At 33.3% G+C, this 24,673-nt stretch overlaps 1 protein-coding gene and 1 pseudogene across 1 annotated transcript; both read left to right on the top strand.

The window, feature by feature from the left end:
* The window catches only part of LOC112035239 (protein trichome birefringence-like 10), a 29,813-nt pseudogene extending 14,524 nt beyond the window's left edge, over positions 1-15,289 (top strand).
* Positions 15,290-18,753: 3,464 nt separating this feature from the next.
* On the top strand, positions 18,754-24,673 carry LOC112035237 (protein trichome birefringence-like 10). The gene is made up of 4 exons (XM_024068063.2): positions 18,754-19,726; positions 21,266-21,655; positions 23,251-23,409; positions 23,931-24,673. Exons 1-4 carry the CDS (start codon positions 19,290-19,292, stop codon positions 24,292-24,294), a joined length of 1,350 nt encoding a protein of 449 aa, XP_023923831.1. The 5' UTR covers positions 18,754-19,289; the 3' UTR covers positions 24,295-24,673.

Below are 24,673 nucleotides of genomic sequence, written 5' to 3'. Positions count from 1 at the left end.
CATAGATTCCCAAGATTTCGTTAACTTGACCCTCGGATGGATACTTAACTTTCTGATGTAAAGTAGAAGAAACAGCGATGAAATCCACCTCTACTACCTCTGCACCAGTCTGCATAGGCAATCGTATTTGGCCCTTCGGGGTAACAACTCTTCCTTCAAAACTTACCAGGGGAGAATTGTATGGTGCTAAGTCATTGGGTTTTAAGTTTAGCCTCTTGTAAAGATCAGGATACATTATCTCTACCGCGCTACCTTGGTCCACCATTACCCTTTTCACGTCATACCCTCCAATTCTAAGGGTGATTACTAAAGCATCATCGTGGGGTTGGATGGTTCCAACCTTGTCTTCGTTCGAGAACCCTAACACTAATTTAGTATCCAATTTAGCTCTTTTTGGACCATGACTAAGGTCTCCTGTGGGTAACTGGGCTACCGACATAACCTTAAATGGCCAAGATTATGTTCTCCCCGGTGCTGTGAAGAAGACATTGATAGTTCCAAAATGAGGCTTTGAAGAATCATCCCTTCGGGGCTCTGAGTTCGCCTGACTTCCTCGACCACTTGAATGGTGTAAGAATTGTCTCAACTTACCCTCGTGGACCAGTTGGTCCAAATGATCTCATAGGCTCCTGCAATCCTCTGTGGTATGCCCATGGTCTTGATGGTACTGGAAATAGAGATTATGATTACGCCTCTCAGGGTTTCCCACCATCTTACTCGGCTACTTGTAGAATGATTGATTTTTAATCTTTCTTAAGACTTGGTGCACTGGCTCTTTGAATACAATACTGACTAGTCGAGGATTTGATGATCCTGATTGTCCAGCAAAATCTCTCCGCGATTTACTGTTGTTGTAATGGTCCGACCTGAAATCCCTCCTCTCTTGGGGGATAACCTTGTCCTTTCCTTTTCCTTGTTATTGATCTTCCTCAACTCTTTTATACTTATCAATACGGTCCATGAGCTGACGCACGTTAGTAATTGGCTTACTAGTTAAGGACTTCTTTAAACCATGGTTAGTGGGGAGGCCAAGCTTAAACGTATTAAGGGCCACTCCATCACAGTCGTCTTCCATCTCATTGAATATCTCCCAGTACCTATCAGAGTATATTTTCAAGGTCTCACCTTCTTGCATGTTCAAGGATAATAAAGAAGCTAAGGGCCTAGCCACTCTTCGGCATATGACAAAACAATAACCAAATGCTTGAGTGAGTTCTCTGAAGGAGTTAATAGAATCTGCTTTCAGGCTGTCAAACCATCTCATCGCAACTGGTCCAAGACTGGAGGAGAAGACTTTGCACATCAAAGCTTCATCTTTAGAATGGACTGCCATCCTCTGGTTGAAGTGGCTCACATGTTCTACAGGGTCTGTCTTCCCGTTGTAGACAGTGAATGTTGGCTGATGAAAACGACGAGGAAGTTTTGCCTGTTCGATCTTGTGCGTGAAAGGCGATTTAGAGATTTGATTCAAAGTTTTGCTCATAGCATCATTCCCTATACCCCCATGTGATGGACTTGGAGGTTGGCGCTCGTGATGGTGCTCTTCTTCGTAAGAGAAAGACTCACTAACTGGTGTTCTGGTCCTACGTCTGTAAGAGACATCTTGCTCATCGTCAGAGTCATCCTCAGAGTAAGAAGATGTTTGCCTTCTCTTTGCATGGCGCAACTCTCTTTTTAGCTTGTGAATCTCTAGTTGCATGTTCTTGTTCTTCTCTGCATGAGACACGTGACTTCCACCATGTGACTGGCTTCGATCAGTATGCGTAGTGTGTACACTACCTTCACGATCTTGTCTATGCTCCAAGTTAAGAAAAGGATCAATGTGCTGGGATGCTCTAGATTCGGCTGGTTGTTGCCCTGGTTCTGCCATCATCAATCGTTGCTTCCACTCTTGCTCAAGCTCTTTTCACAGACGGCGCCAATTGTAGGGTCAAGATTTGTAACCTAAGCCCAAAAGATCTGAAGTCTGAACCAATGAACCCAAAATAATGAATTTGAAGAGAGTGAGTGAAAGAGCTGGGCTGGATAGGAATTAAACAACGGCTAGCATGTGATTCAAAAATAAATAAACATAAAAACACTTATAAAGTATGATTGAATAGACATCCGAGGAGATAATTTATAAATTAGAATCTTGTTTTTGAACTCTAACAATCTTTTATACTACAATTTCTCTTCTTCTCCACCTCTCTATTTTTCTTCCTCCCCTTCTTATGGGGGATCTTTTACATTATATAGTATCTTTCGGGTCATCTTGATTGTACACTTGTTCGCCATTTGAGCATCTACTTGGGTATATATCCCATCAGGCCTCTTTATTGGTTCTCTCTGAGTGGTGGTGGTTAAGAGTGCACTGTTTAGGGGTCTTTTCCACATTAAAACGGCCAGAAAAGTTGTTGCAGTGCATTTAATGTGGTGATAGCAGCTTTTCCTCTAGATATTTATCCGTTCTTATCATCTCCATACATGCCTGAAGTTTATCCTTATTATTGGAACCGTCAGGAAGGCCACTTGAACCTCCCAGGTGCTTGCTTGACCAAGACTCTCCATATCCGAGGAGATCACACTCTTCGGACTACTGACGCTCTCTTCGGACTATACTCTTCGTTCATTTCCAGGTATATTTTTCCCACCTGGGTTCCTTCTCAATCATTTTCTCCTTTTTGGACATGCCCTAGTCCTCCAATAAGGCTTTAGGCCCAGTACATAATTCTGGGCTTTTACCCACACAATTATCATTTCAATTTAAAATTTCTAAAGGTGAAATCCATATGTAACTAAAAGTTAGTTTGATAATATATGACATGACGACTTGTAACTGCACGATAAAATGGAATCTTTAAAATATTTTGAACTATATCTACTTTATCAAGTACATGTCATATCAATGTTGATAGTTTTCGGATAGAATTTTTTTTTGGTAAGTAGTATCTGGATATTAAATTATTTTTCTAAAAAAAAAGTGATGAATGACATATATGCTAATAACAGCCTTTTTTCGGATAAGCCTCTCTTTTTTCCCTCGAACCTATTAAAGGTTAAGTATCTTGGGTCTCCTTGACTTATAATTCAATACGAAATGGACTTTACATCCTCTCATCTTTTTTCTTTAGATTATAATTGAAATGAGATTTTTATTTATATAAGTTCAATCAACAAGTCTTGTCTCTACTTTTGCCCTAACATTTGTGAAGTGAAAAGATGGCATGAAGGATAATGCTAATTGTAGGTAGTGTGGCAGAGTCACTACGTACCAGTGGCGGAGCCAGGAATTTAGGTTAGGGGGGGCAAGATTAAAAGATAAGATTGGAAGTAAAAAATTAATCTAAAAAAATTAATCGATATTAATAACAAAATAAGTAAACAACTATTTGATAATGTAATTGTCATACAGAATCTAATATAAAATGTAAACTTTAATTTATTTTTTCACATCTAGCTTATTTTACTCAGTTGCCCTTGACGATTTTTCATATTTTGAAACCGCTACATGATTTCTTCACACTCAATAGTCTTGAATATATCTTTCTTAATATATGTGACTAGGCAATCATTCATCTACTGATCTCCTATTCGATTGCGTAATCGATTTTTAATTATGTTCATTGCTGAAAAAGCTCTTTCAACAGTAGCTATTGCAACTGGTATGATCAATGCCAAAGTCACTAATAAGTAAACCAATTGATATGAAACATTCTTTTTCATTTCTACCATATTTTCAGCTAGCTATCCAATTCCTTTAACTGCTGAAAACTCTTCAGTAGATTGCATGTCATGGATGTATGTCTCAAGTTGGCTATCCAAGAAAGAAACTTGACACATAAAAAAATTCTACAGGCAGCTTTGTCTAGTCCATCAAGTTTACTAAGTGGAATCCATTAATTTTATATGTAGAATTGTACTAGGAGTAGAAGTCTACTACTACTAGGAAAGCTGGAAAGATAACGTGAATTCACTTAATTGGATTTTTTTTTTTTTTTTTTTTGTCTTTTGTGTAGAGAGAGAGGCCTCAGAAAGACTTTTGTACTCTCTCCCCTCTTGTAATCTTGTAACCTTTCTCTTAAACAGTTTTATTTTCTGAGGGAGAGGAAGGCTTTCTAGGGAGAGGGACACAATCTTGTATCATGATACAATGAACAAATACTAATTGTAGGAGCATGGTAGGTATGTATTGTTTAGAGAGATTCCACAGGGAATGATGGCTGACGTTTCCACTAGGTGTTTTATGAGAAAACACGATTTCACAAGGTGTTTATGAGAAAAAAGTGAACAATTTTTTAAACAGTAAACAGAAAATAATTTATGCAGAAAAGAGAGTGAACAATTTCTTAAATAATGCTACAAGAAAATAATTTTATGCAAAATGTAGAAATAGTTTATATAGAAAAAGTGAACAATTTTTAGAGAAAACAATGAACAATTTTAATTAATGTAGAAATTAAATTCATATTTTGAAATTAAAATCTCTATATTTTACAATGCTTCTTTTAAATAAATAAAAAATAAAAAAAAGCCATTTATTTTTATCTTTATGTTTATTTGTCGATTATCCCAAACCAAAAAAAAAAAAAAATTTACACGGTACTCGAGTTTGGTAAACTCGAGTACCGTGTAAATTTTTTATCTGCATTTTTTTATAAAACGTACTCGAGCCTGGTATACTCAAGTATTGTGTTGCATGAAACTCGAGTTTACCAAGCTCGAGTACCACATAATTTTTTTTTAATCGCAGAAATTCCAGCTCAGCAGTGCCACGATGGAGAATTGATGAGGAACTCGAGTTTCTGATACTCGAGTTCTGGAAAAAGTGGTAGTTTCCTATTTATTTCCGAAACAGTATTTTTTGCTAAAAATTTCAAAAATAAGTGGTATTTGGCCATTTTGGCCCTGATATGGATGTTCTACTTTCATATCCATTTTCACCTCCGTACCTCCCTGAAAGTAACAACCCCCGAACCAAAAAAGAGAGAGGAATAAATGGGGTCTATTACAATCAAAACTAAAGCTTGACAAGAGGCATGTCTTGCAAAAGTAACTAGTACGTAGCGGGGCGGAGGGAGGGGAGGCGAGGGGGGGCACTTGCCCCCTCGGAACTTTCAAATGTGTTGACCCCCCCCCCCNTGTCTCCTCCTCTCTCAACCTCTACCAACTAGATCCACACACTACCCTCTCCACCTCCTTACAGATTTCTCAGAGCAAGGCCGGGTTCAAACACAATGTTCAATCTCACTCTTCCTTGCTTCACACTCTTATACATTAGCACTTCATTGGTGCCTCCAAGAAGATTCCAAGCTCAATGATAGTTTTTATTTTTTAATGTCCCTTTATATATTTTAAATAATAAAATGCAATATTCTCTTTTTTTCTTCACTGTAACATTACTTAAATAATAAAATGCAATATTCTTTTTTTTATTATTCATTGTTTTATCTAATGCTATCCTATGTATGATAAGCAAAAAAAAAAAAAAAAAGAAAGACCAATAGCATTACTTAAAAAATAAAATGCAATATATATTTTTATTTTTTGATTTAATTCTATCATCCGTGTGATAACAAAAAAATTGGCCAATAGCATCATTATAATTAACTAGTCCCGTGTGGTAGCACGGGGTCACATACTAGTTTCTAATAGTGAGTACATGGTAGAGGTTGAGAGAGGAGGAGACATGGGATGACGATATGGAATTAGGAGGAGATGATGTTTTACTTTTATAGTCTTTCTCGTTGGACTCCTTGGTTCTGATTGTGGAATTAGAAGAGCTCCAGACTCTATTGAGATCACCCATAAAAGTGTGCAGGTGAGATGTTCTTGCTTAGGCCAATGAGTATTATCATTGTGGTTTTCTTGGCTTCTGTATTAAATGTTAATGCATCATTTATTTGGGCACAAAAATTATAAAATTTAGATAAGATACATGACACAAAATTAGAGTCCAATTTATAATCTGCATAAAAGTGTACAGGTAAGATGTTCTTGCTTAAGTTAATGAGCATTATTATTGTGGTTTTTTTGGCTTCCGTGTTAAATGTTAATGCATTATTTATTTGGGCACAAAAATTAGAAAATTTAGATAAGATACATGACACAAAATTGGAGTCAAATTTATAATCTAATTAGATTTTTTTTTTGAGTTTTGGTTAGGACAAGTGGCGCAAAATTGAGAATTCAATTGAAATCTAATTGGATTTTCTTTCTGCTTCACCTATTATTATATATATAGATTAATCTAATATATATCATCCTTTGTTAGACCCAAGGTCCTCAATTTCAATAGGTAACCAATATTAAATACAAAACTACCATAAACTTAAGAGTATTACAATCGGATCTTTACATGATAATGCATATATATAACCATCTTTCCATTGTAATCGAATAGTCAATATAGTAGACATAACTGAATCTTACCTCGCTGCCAAAACCATAAATATATCTCAAGATTTATAAACAGTATAGCAATATTGAGATGGTGTTCTCACCTTGATTTCGTAGCCAAACCTTATGCTCCTAAACAATTTTGCCTCCTTCTTTTGTCACACTGCCTTTCTCCCTCCCTCTCAAATTTTATTTGGCATCCACATTTACTAAGAAACCCACTTAGTTTAAATAGTCTTCCAAGACTTAAATTTCCAATTATCCTCAAAATATGGTTTATTTGTTTAGATAATTTGGAATTCCAAAGGGTCCCAATAACTCTTAAATTTCTAATCCAAATAGGTTTAAATTCTCTAATCTAGCTGATAAGGAAACCAAAAGTTTTATAATTATCCTCAAAATATGGTTTATTTGTTTAGATAATTTGGAATTCCAAAGGGTCCCAATAACTCTTAAATTTCTAATCCAAATAGGTTTAAATTCTCTAATCTAGCTGATAAGGAAACCAAAAGTTTTATATGAATAATTCACAAGTAACACTCCACGTTACATCTTTCTCTTTTATTTATTTATTATTTTAACTACTGCACTAAATTGTATGCACTAAAATTTTAATTTTCTCACATATTTTGTAGCACCACAAAACTATCTACTCCCATCTTACGGTGCACACATGTATAGTACTTCAGCTCTATAATAATAATGATGATGACTGGGATGATCATAAAATAAAATCATGTGGCGTTTGGTACGAGAGAATCCACATTACTCCTAGCATCTAGATTAATGGAAATGTGATGTCTTGCAATCTAGATGCCTAAGAATGTAACTATTCCTATGTTTGGTTTAATTGGGAATCCAATAAAATTCTTAGGAATGTGAGATTATAATGTTTGGTTTATTCCTAGGAATTTTAATTTAATTATTTATTTTTCTCATTCTATCCTTAGATTTGTAAATCCAATATAAGTATTTAAAAAAAAATTCCTCTAAATAAATAATGAAAAACAAAATATAAACTATAAATTATGACAAATTAATTAAAACTATAGTCTAACATTTCAAATTTTTTTTTTCACACGTGAAACCTAAATAAAACTTTGTTAATGTCTATCCTGTTTATGTTGTTTTGGCGGTAATAGATAATGTTGTTTAGGCAGGAAGAGATAAAGATAAAGGAAAAGATATTGATAATTTGTTTTATATTTTATCCCAATTGCTTAAATGATAAGGAAAAAGAGTTAAAATTGTCAATTTATAAAAAAAATACAATTTTCTTTAAGTTTGGGAATATAGATATCCACCTGTTTACACTATTAGACAAACACTTACAATCATTTTTCAAATTGCTATTTAGTTTAGTATTGACAAGTTTCATAGTTGAAAAATGCATATTCTATAGTTGTTAAAATAAAATGAGTCAACTAGTGCATCTTTTGGCCTCTCAAGAGGATTCACCACCTAAAGTTTCACTATTTAGATAAATGATTGAGTAGGAACTTCTTAATTATATGAAGTATTGAGGACCTTGGGTCTAACAAAGGATGATATATATTAGATTAATTTCTAATAGTGAGTACATGATTTCATTAAGTTGCCTACAGATTTCATTCAAATATAGACTTCATGATTATAACCTTTAATTCTAAAGCCTTTTAAGTTCAGAAAGCCTTTTAAGTTCCAAGTTTTAGAAAGCCTTTTGTAATAGCCGTCCCTCTCCCTCAGAAAGACTTTTGTACTCTCTCCCCTCTTATAATCTTGTAACCTTTCTCTTTAGACAGTTTTATTTTCTGAGGGAGAGGGAAGGCTTTCTAAGGGAGAGGGACACAATCTTGTATCATGATACAATGAATAAATACTAATTGTAGGAGCATGGTAGGTATGTATTGTTTAGAGAGATTCCATAGGGAATGGTGGCTGGCGTTTCCACTATGTGTTTTATGAGAAAACATGATTTCACTAGGTGTTTCATGAGAAAATAGTGAACAATTTTTTAAACAATAAATAGAAAATAATTTATGCAGAAAAGAGAGTGAACAATTTCTTAAATAATGCTAACAAGAAAATAATTTTATGCAAAATTGTAGAAATAGTTTATATAGAAAACAGTGAACAATTTTTATGAGAAAACAATGAACAATTTTAATTAATGTAGAAATTAAATTCATATTTTGAAATTAAAATCTCTATATTTTACAATGCTTCTATTTAAATAAATAAAAATATAAAAAAGCCACTTATTTTTATCTTTATGTTTATTTGTCGATTATCCCAAACCAAAAAAAAACAAAAAAACAAAATTTTTACACGGTACTCGAGTTTGGTAAACTCGAGGACCGTGTAAATTTTTTATCTGTATTTTATTTATAAAACATACTCGAGCCTGGTATACTCGAGTATTGTGTTGCATGGAACTCGAGTTTACCAAGCTCGAGTACCACATAATTTTTTTTTTTAATTGCAGAAATTCCAGCTTAACAGTGCCACGGTGGAGAATTGATGAGGAACTCGAGTTTCTGAAACTCAAGTTTTAGAAAAATTGGTAGTTTCCTATTTATTTCCGAAACAGTGTTTTGTTGCTAAAAGTTTAAAAAATAAGTGGTATTTGGCCATTTTGGCCTCCATATCAGAGATCAATAGAGACTGTGGTGAACTGGATACAAACCGAACTAAATTCTAGCAAGACCCAAGTTTTCTTTCGCACATACTCACCAGTACATTTCAGGTTTGTTTTGTTTCTTAAACAACATAATCTTTCTAGTACTCTAAAATCTACATGTATTCCTTTTCCTTTACCCTTTCTTGTTATAAGGGAAAAAAAAAAAAAAAAAACACTAGAACTATGATACCATGTAGAAATAGAATAAAGAAAAAAAAATAAAGCAAAGAGACAAAGCTAAAACAAGAGAAAGAAAGAGAATGCAAGGAATAAATGTGATTTAGCCTGACGGTCTATATACACAACATAAAGTCCTTATTATATAACTACATATTTATTATTAAGCCTTATGTTTAGGATTATGATTAATTTTCTTGTATTCCAAGTAAAATTAAGATTATTTTGCTTACAATTACATTAAAAGTAGAATTAGAAACAAGGAATATGAACAATTTACTTGAGCCTTGACTAGGATTGGACCTCAAAATATCTTTAATACTTGTGAAGTAGCCTTATATGCCTCCTATTTGGGGAGCTAATTAAATTGCAATGTTATGTATTATACAGAGGAGGGGATTGGAAGACTGGTGGAAACTGTCACTTGGAGACACTTCTAGAACTGGGATCCTCATTGTCACCTTCTGATTCTTGGGATATAGTCAAAATAGCCAATTCTGTATTATCAGCTCACTTGAACACATCAGAATCACTGAAAGTTGAGGTATTGAATATAACCCATATGACTGCACAGAGGAGAGATGGACATTCATCTATATATTATCAAGATCCTAAGAAAGGCCCTGCACCTCTCCATCGTCAGGATTGCAGTAATTGGTGTCTGCCTGGAGTTCTGGATACCTGGAATGAACTCCTCTATGCGTTATTCCTTAAGCATGTGACGACTAGCTCCTGTAACTCATCAAGGTTTCAGGAGCAAGTGTGATTGATGAAGAAAGCCGCTTATTTATATGCCAACAAGATAAAGTGGACATTTATGCATAGGGTATTCAAATTCCTGAAAAATGACTAAAGGAAAGAAAAGCTAATTTGACCGTTGGAAGAGTTTTGCAGCAAAGTTAATTTGAAAGCCAGTCTTAGTTCTTGATATTGATAGAGAGATCAGACAATGAGAATATTGGATTTTAAATAAAGAAGCACAATTCAAGATTTTTTGGAATAAAGACACAACATTATAGAGAAACACTCACACATGGGGCATTTTATTGTAATTACTAAAGATGGTGTACAATTCTTTGGGGGAAAATTATGTAATTAACAAAGTTATGTATTTCATAACTTGTATCAAGGACCAAACATTTTGTTCCTTTTTTTAAAAAATTAAAAAAATTATGAATCTTAAAATTCCTACTTTGCCAATTGAAAGAATAATAAGGAAAAAAAATTCTATATAAAATAATTGTATGAAGCTAGGATCATGCTTGCTCACTTAAGAATGGTCAGCATAATATGTAATATTGTGATTTAACTTGGTATTTTTGGCCCTGCAAGGTGGGAGGAGTGTTTATCTAATTGTTTTGTTCGTAGCCTATTTTGATCACAAAACTAATGGAAAATTTGCCCACTAGCAAATAAATCTGGCTACCTTTCCTATCATCCTATCCTATGGTTCTTGTTAAAAGTAGAAACTAGTTGTGTTTCTATAGTTGCACTGCACAGTACACCACTTTTTAATTTTTATGCACATAAAATTATAATTTGAACTTTTATTCAACATCTATATTTTTATTATTATTATTATTATTATGGTGAAACAAACTATTAACTCTCAATTTTAGGACTTCTTCAATGAGGTATCCAAGCCTAGAACTAAAGTCAAAGAGAGAACAAGGTACTCACACTCTCAACAACTAGGGAATTGTAGTATTGTGTTTGATTCTTTAATTTGAATCTCATGATATGTACCTCTTTATGAGAAGAATCAAGATTCAAATCTTCCTTCCACAAAAATATAAGGGTAATTCAACTATCTATCATAAACTATTATATGATTTGTAGTAGGAATGGCAACGGGTTGAGTTCGGGCCGAGTTTTTTCGTACCTAGACTCACCCCGCCGAGTCCTGTGGGCCCGTTAGGCCCTACCAGATTTGGGCCCAATCCGCGGCCCAACCAAAAAATAAATTAAATTAAATTGAAGCCCAATTTTATTTTTCCCATACTAATCTAGCACCTAAACACCTCCAATTTTTGTATTTGAAAATTTTCAAGTAAATCTACAGCTGAAAAAAAAAAAATGTTTTCCCCTTGCTTCTTCATGTTAAGCGATAAAGATTCATCACCCAAGATACCATTAACAAAAGCATAAAAACGAAAATCAACATTCTGATACAAGGCAGTTTCACAAAAGTATAAAAACAAAAATGAATATTCATTCCAGTGGCAAGACTAACAATTAGCATAACTAGAATTGATACATACTTTGGTCAAGATCCATAGTTTAAGTAGAAAACACCAACCGAAAAACTGAAACAAACATGTCAGAGACTCAGACTGGAAATTTTCAGTCACTGAAAATTTCAAAAAAAGATTGAAGAAAAGTATAGAACAGAGGCGGTGAGATTGAGGGTGAGTGACAGCTTGACCGACGGTGGTGAATGCTTGGACCGGCGGTGAAATGCTGAGAACTTGGGCCGGTGGTGCTTGAGAGGGAGTGAGATTAAGAGTGAGTGAAACTGTCCGTGTGAGCTGTGTGAGATTGAGAGTGAGTGAGGCACTGAAGGTTGAGGCGACTGTGTTTGTGTGAGCTAAAGAAGAGTAAGGGAGCTGAAGAAATGAGCAAGAGATTAGGGTTTAGAACTATATATATATATATATATATAAGAGTGTAAGTAAGTAATTTTATATATAAACGGGTCGGGTCCTGTCTGGGTCTGGGTTCGAATTGGGTTTTGATAAAACCCGGACCCGACCTAGACCTGGTTCGGGGCTTTTTTTTTTCAAAAACCCATACCCGACCCTATTCTTTATCAAGCCTGGTAAAATTCGACTCATTAGGGTCAAGCTGGGCTGGGGCCCAAATTGCCATGCCTATGTAATATTACTCTAAATTAATATATAATTTTTGTCTATCACGAAAAATTAGAATCAAAATTTTCAAAATTACTTAATAAGTTGCGACATTACATAGATAACTATATGATACCTATACTCTTCCATTTAAAGTCTTGTATTTTTCAGTTTACATTTAAAGGACATAAGGCAAAGGAAAAAAAAATTTTTTTTTTTCAAAAACCCATACCCGACCCTATTCTTTATCAAGCCTGGTAAAATTCGACTCATTAGGGTCAAGCTGGGCTGGGGCCCAAATTGCCATGCCTATGTAATATTACTCTAAATTAATATATAATTTTTGTCTATCACGAAAAATTAGAATCAAAATTTTCAAAATTACTTAATAAGTTGCGACATTACATAGATAACTATATGATACCTATACTCTTCCATTTAAAGTCTTGTATTTTTCAGTTTACATTTAAAGGACATAAGGCAAAGGAAAAAAAAAATGTAAAACCAATTTAAGTGTAATCAAAACTGATTTGATGCAAAACTGATGTTGAAAAAAAAAAAAAAAACTAAGAAACAACAGTTAGTTTTTGCTGGTGACTCAATGGGTAATTATTGGGTACTCTCAGAGTATCATAAATGCGTACTCCCCCCTCTTAAATAATTGTGGGTCCCTCTTTTGCATGCTCTCCTCTGCAGTTCCCAATAAAGATTCAATCTATGAAGTGAATGGCAGTCCAATTACAAAGCACATGTTGTTCTTAGTCTTCAAGTTTAAAGACTGTTGGGGAACCACAATTGGACTCCCTACAACCACTTTAAAAACAGGCTCATAAAGCGTGATGTCGAATGCCATAAAAGGTTTGAGTGTGTCTTCCTTATCGCTAACTGGTTTTGAGATGGAATGAGACATCTCACAGTCCGACAAACTACAACTACACAGTAGAGTATTACAAGTCTCCTTCAAGAGCTCCATGAAAAGTGAAGACAACCCTGAAATTGGATCAAATGGATTGGAGCTCTGAGAAATGGAGAGATGTAGATAAGCTGGTCTTAAACACTGGGGCATTGGTGGAATCATGAAAAGACCATAAGAGGGTATTTTTTAATCCTCTTAAAGTTTCTTCTATGTGTTATTACAATTAAATATTACCATGCACTGGTTTCTTCTTCGTTAACTGATTGATTAAGTATAACACAAGTTAATAAATATTACCATAACTGTTGTTTTTTTCTAAACAGCCTACATTAGAGACGTGGCTAACATTGAATATTGGTAACATATTAGTATTAAATATCCTAATTGACGATTCTCTTTGGAACAAACTCATTAATTATATAACGGTATAAATTAAGAATGTTAGATTTTTTCTATTAAGTTTGACTTCCATTAGTTTAGATTTTTAGTTTGTGAAAAACATGTATACTAAAGGGTTTTTTTTTTTTTTTTTTTCCTTTATTAATAACAATTGTTATAGAGAACATAAATAGCTTAAATTGATTGTGATTGACATTTATTGTCTAAATGGGGACTGCCACTAAATTTTTTTTTTAATTTTTTATGCGACTGCCATTATTTTTGGCCCACCAAGAACATTTATAATGATATAGATTGTAGAGAATGGTATGGTAGGGTTAAGCGTCATCAAATAGCCCACAACTCACGGCCCACAGCCCGACCCAGAAACCCGACAGTCCACCGGGTAATGGGCGGCCCAGCCCATTGTTATTGAGGCCCATAAGTAGCCCACTAGCTCAGTGGGTCAGGCCATGGGCTAGTTTTTATGTCCAAGGGTATCCGGTGGGCTAGCCCAGTAGCCCAACTCATTACCCAGCCCATTGGCACCCAATAACTCATAATTCATAACAAAAATATATAGAAAGTGTATGAAGAATTGATCTTGAGATTGGGCATATATAGGACTACCTTATGTTTTATATATATAGGACATTGGCCACATAATGGTGTATATGTTATTAAGAGCTAGCTCAACATTGTTTCGTATATGAGACTACCTTATTTTACAAAAAATAAAGGAAACTATGGGCTTATATCAGTATAAGATAGCGCAACTACTTGAATGAAGCCTATTGATCCAGTTTCTCAAAAAAAAAAAAAAAAAAAAAGCCTATTGATCGTGAAACTTCTAAGCTTTTTTTTTCATTTGATTTTGATAATGAAAATACATACATATTATAATGCTTATATATGTACTACCATATTTGCGTAGTAATATTTTGTTGTGCGACATGTGAGTTAGTGATGAGTAATTTTATTAAAATTGTACCCTTTGACCTAGTTCTTTAGTGATGGTGATAGCTTTTTGATGTTATTGTCTAAATTTGTTACTTTATATACATTTTCTTAGTCACCCCTTATTTTGGCCCCTTCAATCCTTAATCTTGGTAGCAGATAAGCCAAGATCAATAGACCAATTTTGATGGATAGGCATCATTCTCATTTCTCTAACAACAACTTAACAGCGGTAACAAATTAGGAGAAGTCACAATAAAAAAATTTAAAAGATTATTACAAACATAGATTATTAAGTATGATAACATAAAATCAAACTCCAAGATGATACGTAATAAAATGCAATAAAATAAATATCACATCATAAATTAAATCCTTACATAACATTTGAGAAGATAAAAAAGCAAGAGGCCCTTAATTTTGTAACGCAATTGTACCAGCCATCCAACCCAATAGTTTTTTCATTTATTTTTTAGTATTGTAAACCTTGTAAATGAACTAAATTATTGAGGACATTTAGACTAGACCTTTGTAGTAATTAGGTTTTGCAAGATTGAGGGAATGGTTCACAATGTTGGTTNTTTGGCCAATGGAGGCAACAAAGGTGGCAGTGTTAACTTTGGCAGCGTTGGCAACTTTGGCAATTGAGATAGCAAAGGTGGTAGCGTTGGCAACTTTGGCAATGGAGATAGCAAAGGTGGTAGCATTGGTTTTGGCAATGTTGGCAATGGAGGCAACAAAGGTGGTAGTGTTGACTTTGGCAACTTTGGCAATAGTGGCAGCAAAGGTGATAGTGTTGGCTTTGATAACGTTGTCAATGGAGGCAGTAAAGGTGGTAGCGTTGGCTTTGGCAACGTTGTCAATGAAGGTAAATGTGGTAGTGTTGGATTTGGCAATGTTGGCAATGAAGGCAAAGGTGGCAGTGTTGGGTTAGGCAATGTAGGTATGACTGGCAAGCTTGGTACATTGGGTTGAGAAGATTGTAAAAGATGACGAGTTGCAAGGGTAACATCAATACTAAATATGAATATTGCAATGAATAAAGCTAAGATGAAGCATTTAAAAGATGCCATCACTATTGGAGTTCTTAGTGTTACAAGACTATAACAAAAAAAAAATGCATGTATTGCAACAACAAAGTAGTAGGAGGTTGTATTTAGGTGGGATCACAGTTGTGAGTATTATATAATGGGGTTTTGATGATAAATATAACTTAAAATTTATTTTCATATACAGACTATGAACATTAGATGAAAAGTTACTAATTCCTCTTAATTATAGTTATAAATGTATTTATAATTAATAAATATTTTTTTTCTAAACCTTTAAGAGTTGCAAAATTCATTAACTTTTTCTTTTTCATGTAGCGTATGCAATCTAAAAAAAAAAAAAAATTTTAAGCTATTTATGATTTTTTTTTTTTTTTTTTGCTTGAAATCATTTAACGATTTTAAATCGTATACAACTATTCCTATACATGTGGATATAAATGTACATCATGGTCCTAATCTTTTTTCTACATAAGATAGAAGTGGCATGTACTATCACGTCCTAATCATTCCTTAAAAGGCATTTTCTCAAGAAAATTTTGGCACATCACAGATAGCAAAAGATAACTAAATTTATACATATCAATAACTTTTTTTTTTCTTTTTTTGAGAAGAAACATATCAATAACTTGAAGCAGCACAGATCCTTTTCTTCCTCAAGCTCAATTAAGGTATTCATTCCCCTTTAAGTTTATAAGCAAAATTTTAAATAATGAATAAATATTACCTAATTCATGGCAAGATGGTAGAAGCAAGAAAAAAATCTATCAACAAAAAGAAAAATATAGAGAGATAGAGAAAGAGTAATCACTTTTTTTTTTGTCATCATCAGAACATGAAATAAATGGGAGAGGAAAATTAATTACCAATCCTTAATTATTATATCTCTTATACCATGCTCTTCTCTACAATCTCCATATAGATTAGTCTAGCATATTCAATTTGAAGTTTTGAACCCTTTTGGTCTTTTTCGGACTCCACCCAAAATCTATATCATTATAATTATTCTTGGTGAGCCACAAACAGTGACAATCTCCGATTAATGTCAATCATTTTATGAATTTTAATCGTATACAACTATTCCCATATACATGTGGATATATATGTGCATCATGTCCTAATCATTTTCCAACATAAAGGGGAATATGTACTATCACGTCCAAATCATTCCTTAAAAAGCTGCATTTTCTCAAGAAAACTTTGCCTTTAGTCCTGGCTGAATTAAAACTCAGCAATTTTCACAACAGCATATTGGCACATCACAGATATCAAGAGACAACTAAAATTTTCACATGTCAATAGTACAATATCCCCAATCCCCACACACGTACATTACATCCTAATCTATTTTGTGTTTTTTGTTTGCTTCCTTTTTTTTTTTTTTTCTTTTTCTTTTTTTGGGTAAGTAACATCATGCCCAGTTAGGACCACTACAATGGCTTAACTACCAATTTTAATAGATTAATTTAATTATTAACCCTGTAGTTAATTAGTTAAGATTCAAATTGCTACAATCAATGCCAAGAGCCTTATCACTCCGTGAACCATAAACATATCCACACAAGGCCTAGCATAAGTTCATGGAGTGAAAACCCAATAAAAACACTTTGGGGTCAAGCCCAACTCAACAAGTCCACTATAGAAATTTGATTTGGTACATTTGATGCTCCCACAAGTTTTCATATACATGGAATCAAACTAAGTTCCTAAGCCCTCCAAGCTTCTATTAGCAATCATACACTCTAACCTAGGTACAAAGCCTTGTACCTTCTAAGTTACTTGTTATTGCAAGTCGATACACCAACTAGAAACCAATCACTTTGCTACTTCAAAATCCTTGAAGATTTGTTGTTACCTATGTGGTTTCAACAAAATGTCCAACACAAGTATGGCGATCTTTGTGTTCAACCTCTCAATGATGAATCAATGGGATAGATGGGAAGATAAAGGAAGCTCTTTATATGGGTTTTTTTTTTTTTTTTTTCCTTCTATTTTGTGTGATTTTCTTGATCTATAGGTAATTAGGTTTGTTGAATTCTAGTTTAAATAGGCATAGGGATTCTGGGTTGAGTGGCTAAAGAAAACTGTGGAAACAAAGTCAGTGGGTTTCCAAATTAGGTTTGCTTGCGCAAACCATCTCGTGAATTTTTGCCATAAGATTTTTTCCAATCATCCAATTTCAGTTGATCAATCTTGTCTTCTGATTCAACCGAAATATCCAAATATGCACAATGAATAGCAATCTTCAACTTCAACCTTTACTTCACCCTTACAATTTCAATGGAACATAGTCCAACAATTTATGAATAAATTTTTCATAGAATTAGCCAACATTAAAAGTCCTAACACAATGGAAATACAATAAGAATTGAAACAGATTTAGAGCCGTGAATCAATCATTTTCCTTAGACGATATATGCCCCCACTTGAATGAGTTTGCTAATAGGTTGCAGAAAAAACCGTCTTCATGATACAACTAAGCTTGGATTGTACAAGTATAAATCTTGGAGGATCTTGTGAATTTATGTATGGTGTGCTAAAATATGTACAAATTATAAAACCTTTATCAAATCGATAAATACTTAAAAACGGATGATTATATATAATTTACAAAGAATTGTCCACCTTTGAAAGGTTGCTTATGTTAGAACAAGCACTTTAAAACGTTTTCAAGGCTATTTCTAACAATTGAAGACAACAAAATAAATAAATAAATAATTTTCCTTAATTTAAATCGAGTCCACACACGCTGTAGATTGTTTGGAGTACAATTTTTTTTTTTTTTTTATTTTACATTCGAGTACCAATATACCATAAATTATAGTTGTATTTTGTAATCATTCAAGGAAAAATTAACAAACAGACAAATGGTAGTGTGTACAGTTAAATAGTATTATGCATTATTTTAAATAAAAAAAAAAGAACAAGATTTGTTTTATAGGTAAAACCCTAAATTTATATTTTATAATAAGCAAAAATATAATTTTGGCCCTTATATTTTGAAATTATTGTCAATTTGGTCTTTACTTTTTGACAAAAACAATTTAGTCCCTATTATTTTTAATTTGTATTCAACTCAATTTGGTCTTTACTGGCATCAGCCACATGGCGTCTATGGCTAGAAAAGTCTTTGAATACACCATCTTAAGCACTTTACACAAGTTGTGTTGTTGGGGAATGGGGTTGTTTTTTTCTTTTTTCTTTTATTAGTATGTTCATACATGTATTCAATGGATCTGAATAAACCATCTCATGAATCATGATCCCCAGCCCCAGAAGATAAGTATACAGCCATGGGTAATTGGCGGGAACCGAGGTTACCGTTAGTGAAACAATTTCGCTCGCTGTATATATATATATATATATATGTATACATATGGAAGTGTGTAAGGCCTACGTTTCTTAAGAGAAAAAGTGGGATATTATCTATTGCACACTTTTTCTTTCGCCATTTAAGCCACTTCCAACACTCAAACAAACCTATTAATAATTCTCAGAAATCAGAGAAAGACCCACGCTTGTCTACTCCAATCTCTCTTAATTTCTCATTGTCTCAGCACAGCATTTCATTCTGAAATCTCTCTGACTCTCTCCCCCTCTTTCTCTGATGAATAAATTCAATCTATAGGATTTGAAACCCAATCGTATTTGATCTTTGTTCTATATACCAGTCTATCTCTATTTTCGAACTATATATCATTCATAGCTTAACGAAACTGACCTAGAATTAGCAACTAGCAAGGAAAGCAGTTGAGAACATGGTTCATGTCAACTGCGCATTATCCATGACTTCCATATTCCTTACATGCAAGACCTTTGCTTCATTTCTTTCACACTCTTTGCCTTTTTTATTTTAACTCAAAATTTTGATCTTTCCCACTAGAGAAACAATACACAGGTTTCAAAGTTTGCTCTTGAGCTCAAATATGTCTAAGAGTACCCCATCTGAACCAGACCCTGAAGCCAAGCCTATCTTTGAGCTTTTTAATAAATTTAAATGCTTGAGACACTTTGAGCAGTCTGTGGGTTTTCTGGGGTTCTTTTTTGTTAGTATCTGTGTGATTTGTGGATATTTCTACTTGGATTATAGCAGAGCTGCAGCTGAAAGGTTTTTATTTCCGGGTCATTCAGAGAGGTTCACGTCTAAGGGGGCCAATAAGGACAAAGGGGTTGAATTTTTCGGAGAAAAGGGTGGAGAGTGTGATTTATTTGAAGGGAATTGGGTGTGGGATGAGAATTATCCATTGTATCAGTCCAAAGATTGCAGTCTTTTAGATAATGGATTTCGGTGTTCTGAGAATGGGAGACCAGACTTGTCATACACCAAGTGGAGATGGCAACCCAAAAATTGCAACATGCCCAGGTTCTTATTAAGATGTTTTATTTTACTTTTTCATGCCAAAATGGTCAAATATCACTGTAAACTTAAAAAGGAATGTTGAACTCAAAATCTTGAAACTCGAGTACCTTGTATTCAATTCTTAATTTAATTTTGAAGTTGCAAATGATGTTTATTCAGTATTGTTAAAAAACAATTTTTCATATTTGGAGGATGTATTTAGTTTAGGAATGGATGTTTATAAAGTAAGACTCCTCAATTAGTGGTAGATCCATACATATTTCAAAAACAGTGATAAATTGCAAAATATTTTGAAAAACAGTGGTATTTGGCCATTTTGACCTACTACTTTTCATTGCTTTACTGTTTGGCTGCTAAGCAAGTAAATTAGGGAAGCTAGAAAGAATATATGGTGTGAAAGTTTTTCAATATTAAGGGCATGAGCAATGAGGATAGTCCATTTGAGGTTATATCCATTTCAAATGGAGAGACAACACTACCAAAAAAAAAAAAAGTCCTATGACCACATTTTTAAAACAAGGCTATAGCTCTTAAAAACGTGGCTATAGGACCTTTTGGCCTATAGCTACGTTTTTTTTAGGCCACATTTTCAACCATGGCCTAAGACCCGTGACTATAGCATTACCCTTAATTGAGTTCTTTTACATTTAATGATTTAATTAAATAATATTTAATTGATTTTCCATATTATAATTTTATATTTAAAATATATTTAGGTTTTATTAATATTTTATTTTCATTTTTGCTTAACAAGAGAATCATCCAACAACCACACTATGTCCAAGCTAGGGCGGATTTAAGATATACTTTGCAGAACTAATACTAATCAAATCAAAATTAATTTCAGATTAAGAACGCATATATAATAGTTAATAGAAAGATGTGAAAATTTATTTTCTTCTTTTTAAATGAATTTTAATTTACCTTGCTTAAGGTAATGAATGGTGAATGAAAAATAAAATTTGATTTCCAATTTTGATTTTGGTGCTAGATATAGAAGTTTGTTTGGTGTGTGGTTGTATTGTAGATTAAGTTGCAAATGTTGATGATCAATTTTTGTGAGAGATTGACATATAAAAGTTGAAGGCTCAAGCCGTTATGAGGAATTGATAGTCAATGATGATTTGGTGCACTCACATAGATCATTCATTCTTTCTTTTTTCCCTAAACAACTTCGAGTTTCAGTGGGATTGGATTTCTATTATTTCACAACTTTAAAGTTTTTAAAGAGAGAGAGAAATCATAAATTATGATGTGACTTGTAATATTATTCTAAATTAATATACGATATTTTTCTACCACGAAAATTAGTCTAAAATTTTTCAAAATTACTTAAAAAGTTAACATTACATGGATAAGTGTATGATATACCTTTCCTCAAACAAACAAACAAAAAAAAAAAAAAAAAAAAGTGTATGACACCTATACTCTTCCATTTCTAGCCTTGTATTTTTCAGTTTTTATTTAAAAAGGACAAAAGGAAAAGGAAAAAAAAATATAAAAATTAATTTGAGTATAATTTTCTTGTCACTAATCAAACAGATTTGATGCAAAATTGATGTTGGAAAAACTGAGAAACAAACGGTTAGTTTTTGCTGGTGACTCAATTGGGAGAAACCAATGGGAGTCCCTTCTTTGCATGCTCTCCTCTGTAGTTCCCAACAAAAATTCAATCTATGAAGTGAATGGCAACCCAATTACAAAGCACAAGTTGTCCCTAGTCTTCAAGTTTAAGGACTACAACTGCACAGTGGAGTACTACAGGTCTCCATTTCTTGTATTGCAAAGCCGGGCCCCTTCAGGAGCTCCACAAAAAGTGAGGACAACCTTGAAATTGGATCAAATGGATTGGAGCTCTGAGAAGTGGAAAGATGCAGATGTGCTGATCTTAAACACTGGGCATTGGTGGAGTTATGGGAAGACCATACGAGGGTAATTTTTTCCTAGATCTTTCAATTTCTTCTATGTGTTATTACAATTAATGGTCATTTGCATTTGGCATGAGCCTTTTGGTTTTCCTTCCAGGATCTTTAATTTTTTTCAATATAATTTCGAAATTTCAATGGGTTTTTTTTTTTTTTTTTTAATACAAGATAGAATTCTACTTTAGAATAATTTAATGCTCTGTTTGTTTTAGCAATTATGTTTTCTAGAAAATTTAGTAATTTTTCAAGAAGCATTTTCTATAAAACTATCTCATTTTTTAATGTTTGGTAGCAACTTTAAATGAATTGAAAAACAATCTTTTAACTTCTCTTATTTAGCTTGTTGTGAGATAGAATTGTTTTTCAAAAAAAATTTAGTGGAAAACTATCTTTAAAAGTAAGTCATACTTTTTATGTTGACCGAATATAGTTTTCCTTTAACTCATTCATATATTTTTATGCTACTAACACTGAAAAACATGAAAAACTATCTTTACACAAAACTTTTCATCGAAACAAACAAAACGTAAGTGTACACGGTGGTATGGGTTTTTTTTTTTTTTTTGGAAACATAATTACAACATACGGCTAACCTCGCAGCTCAAACCATTTCCCCCCTAAACCCCCAAGCATTTTGTGCATGGAGAGATGTTAATTTAGCTACAAGGCCCTTGGCGGGTTAGTTTTGGAAATAATAAAAATTGATTTAAGGATCCAACTGGCCAAAAGGCAGTTTCAAAATGTTGAATTGGAGTGCATGACAATTTCTTTTGAATTTTCTTTTTAAATAAGACATTGAGACATGTAAGAGTCAAGTTAGGGACACTACAAATTTTAGAAAAATAATAATAATAATAAAACCTTACAACATAATGTATTACAAATTTAATTCTAACATTTATTTATTATGTTGTTAAAGTTCACTAACTACATTTATTATCATTTCAATTTAAAATTTCTAAAGGTGAAATCCATATGGAACCAAAAGTTAGTTTGATAATATATGATATAACGACTTGTGACTGCATGATAAAATGGAATCTTTAAAGTATTTTGAACTGTATCTACTTATCTTTAAAGTATTTTGAACTGTATCTACTTTATTAGGTACATGTCATATCAATGTAGATAGTTTTTGGATAGAATTTTTTTTTGGTAAGAAGTTTCTGGATATTAAATTATTTTTCTATTTTAAAAAAAAAAAGTGATGAATGACATATATGCTAATAACAGCCGCTTTTCAGATAAGCCTGTCTTTTTTTCCTCCTTGAACCTATTAATGGTTGAGTATCTTGGGTCTTCTTGACTTATAATTCAATAGGAAATGGACTTTACATCCTCTCATCTTTTTTCTTTAGATTATAATTGAAATGAGATTTTTCTGTATATGAATTTAATCAACAAGTCTTGTCTCTACTTTTGCCCTAACATTTGTGAAGTGAAATAAAGATGGCATGAAGGATGATGCTAATTGTAGGTAGTGTGGCAGAGTCACTACGTACTAGTTACTTTTGCAAGACATGCCTTTTGTCAAGCTTTAGTTTTGATTGTAATAGACCCCATTTATTCCTCTCTCTTCTTTTTTTTTTTTTTTTGGTTCAGGGGCTGTTACTTTCAGGAAGGTACAGAGGTGAAAATGGATATGAAAGTAGAACATGCATATCAGAGATCAATAGAGACTGTGGCGAACTGGACACAAACCGAACTAAATTCTAGCAAGACCCAAGTTTTCTTTCGCACATACTCACCAGGACATTTCAGGTTTGTTTTGTTTCTTAAACAACATGAGCTTTCCAGTACTCTAAAATCTACATGTATTCCTTTTCCTTTACCCTTTCTTGTTAAAAAAAAATAATAATAATAATAAAATAAAAATAAAAACAACAACAACAACTACTAGAACTATGATACCATGTAGAAATAGAATAAAGAAAATAAAATAAAGCAAAGAGACAAAGCTAAAACAAGAGAAAGAAAGATAATGCAAGGAATTAACGTGATTTGGCCTGACAATCTATATCCACAACATGAAGTCCTTAATATATAACTGCATCTTTATTATTAAGCCTTATGTTTAGGATTATGATTAATTTTCTTGTATTCCAAGTAAGATTAAGATTATTTTGCTTACATTCAAAGTAGAATTAAAAACAAGGAATATGAACAATTTACTTTAGCCTTGACTAGGATTGGACCTTAAGATATCTTTAATACTTGTGAAGTAGCCTTATATGCCTCCTATTTGGGGAGTTAATTAAATTGCAATGTTATGTATTATACAGAGGAGGGGATTGGAAGACTGGTGGAAACTGTCACTTGGAGACACTTCCAGAACTGGGATCCTCATTGACACCTTCTGATTCTTGGGATATAGTCAAAATAGCCAATTCTGTATTATCAGCTCACTTGAACACATCAGAAGCACTGAAAGTTGAGGTATTGAATATAACCCATATGACTGCACAGAGGAGAGATGGACATTCATCTATATATTATCAAGATCCTAAGGAAGGCCCTGCACCTCTCCATCGCCAGGATTGCAGTCATTGGTGTCTTCCTGGAGTTCCGGATACATGGAATGAACTCCTCTATGCATTATTCCTTAAGCATGTGACGACTAGCTCCTGTAACTCATCAAGGTTTTAGGTGCAAGTATGATTGATGAAGAAAGCCTCTTATTTATATGCCAACAAGATAAAGTACTGGACATTTATGCATAGGGTAGGGTATTCAAATTCCTGAAAAATGACTAAGGGAAAGAAAAGATACTTTGACAGTTGGAAGAGTTTTGCAGCAAGGTTAATTTGAAAGCCAGTCTTAGTTCTCGATATTGATAGAGAGATCAGACACTGAGAATATTGGATTTTAAATAAAGAAGCACAGTTCAAGGATTTTTGGAATAAAGACACGACATTATAGAGAAACACTCGCACATGGGGCATTTTATTGTAATTACTAAAGATGGTGTACAATTCTTTGGGGGAAAATTATGTAATTAACAAAGTTACGTATTTCATAACTTGTA

This window comes from Quercus suber, unplaced genomic scaffold, assembly GCF_002906115.3.
Source record: "Quercus suber isolate HL8 unplaced genomic scaffold, Cork oak 2.0 scaffold_907, whole genome shotgun sequence".
Classification (NCBI taxonomy): Eukaryota; Viridiplantae; Streptophyta; class Magnoliopsida; order Fagales; family Fagaceae; genus Quercus; species Quercus suber.
The sequence above is the reverse complement of the archived record's forward strand: the minus strand, read 5'-3'. Positions and strand labels throughout refer to the sequence as shown.

Excerpts from the sequence above, each read along its gene's own strand:
- LOC112035237 (XM_024068063.2), top strand. The coding sequence starts at position 19,290 with ATGTCTAAGAGTACCCCATCTGAACCAGACCCTGAAGCCAAGCCTATC. Across the intron at positions 21,656-23,250 it reads TATGGGAAGACCATACGAGG|GGGCTGTTACTTTCAGGAAG; the intron begins GTAATTTTTTCC and ends TTTTTGGTTCAG. Across the intron at positions 23,410-23,930 it reads TACTCACCAGGACATTTCAG|AGGAGGGGATTGGAAGACTG; the intron begins GTTTGTTTTGTT and ends TGTATTATACAG.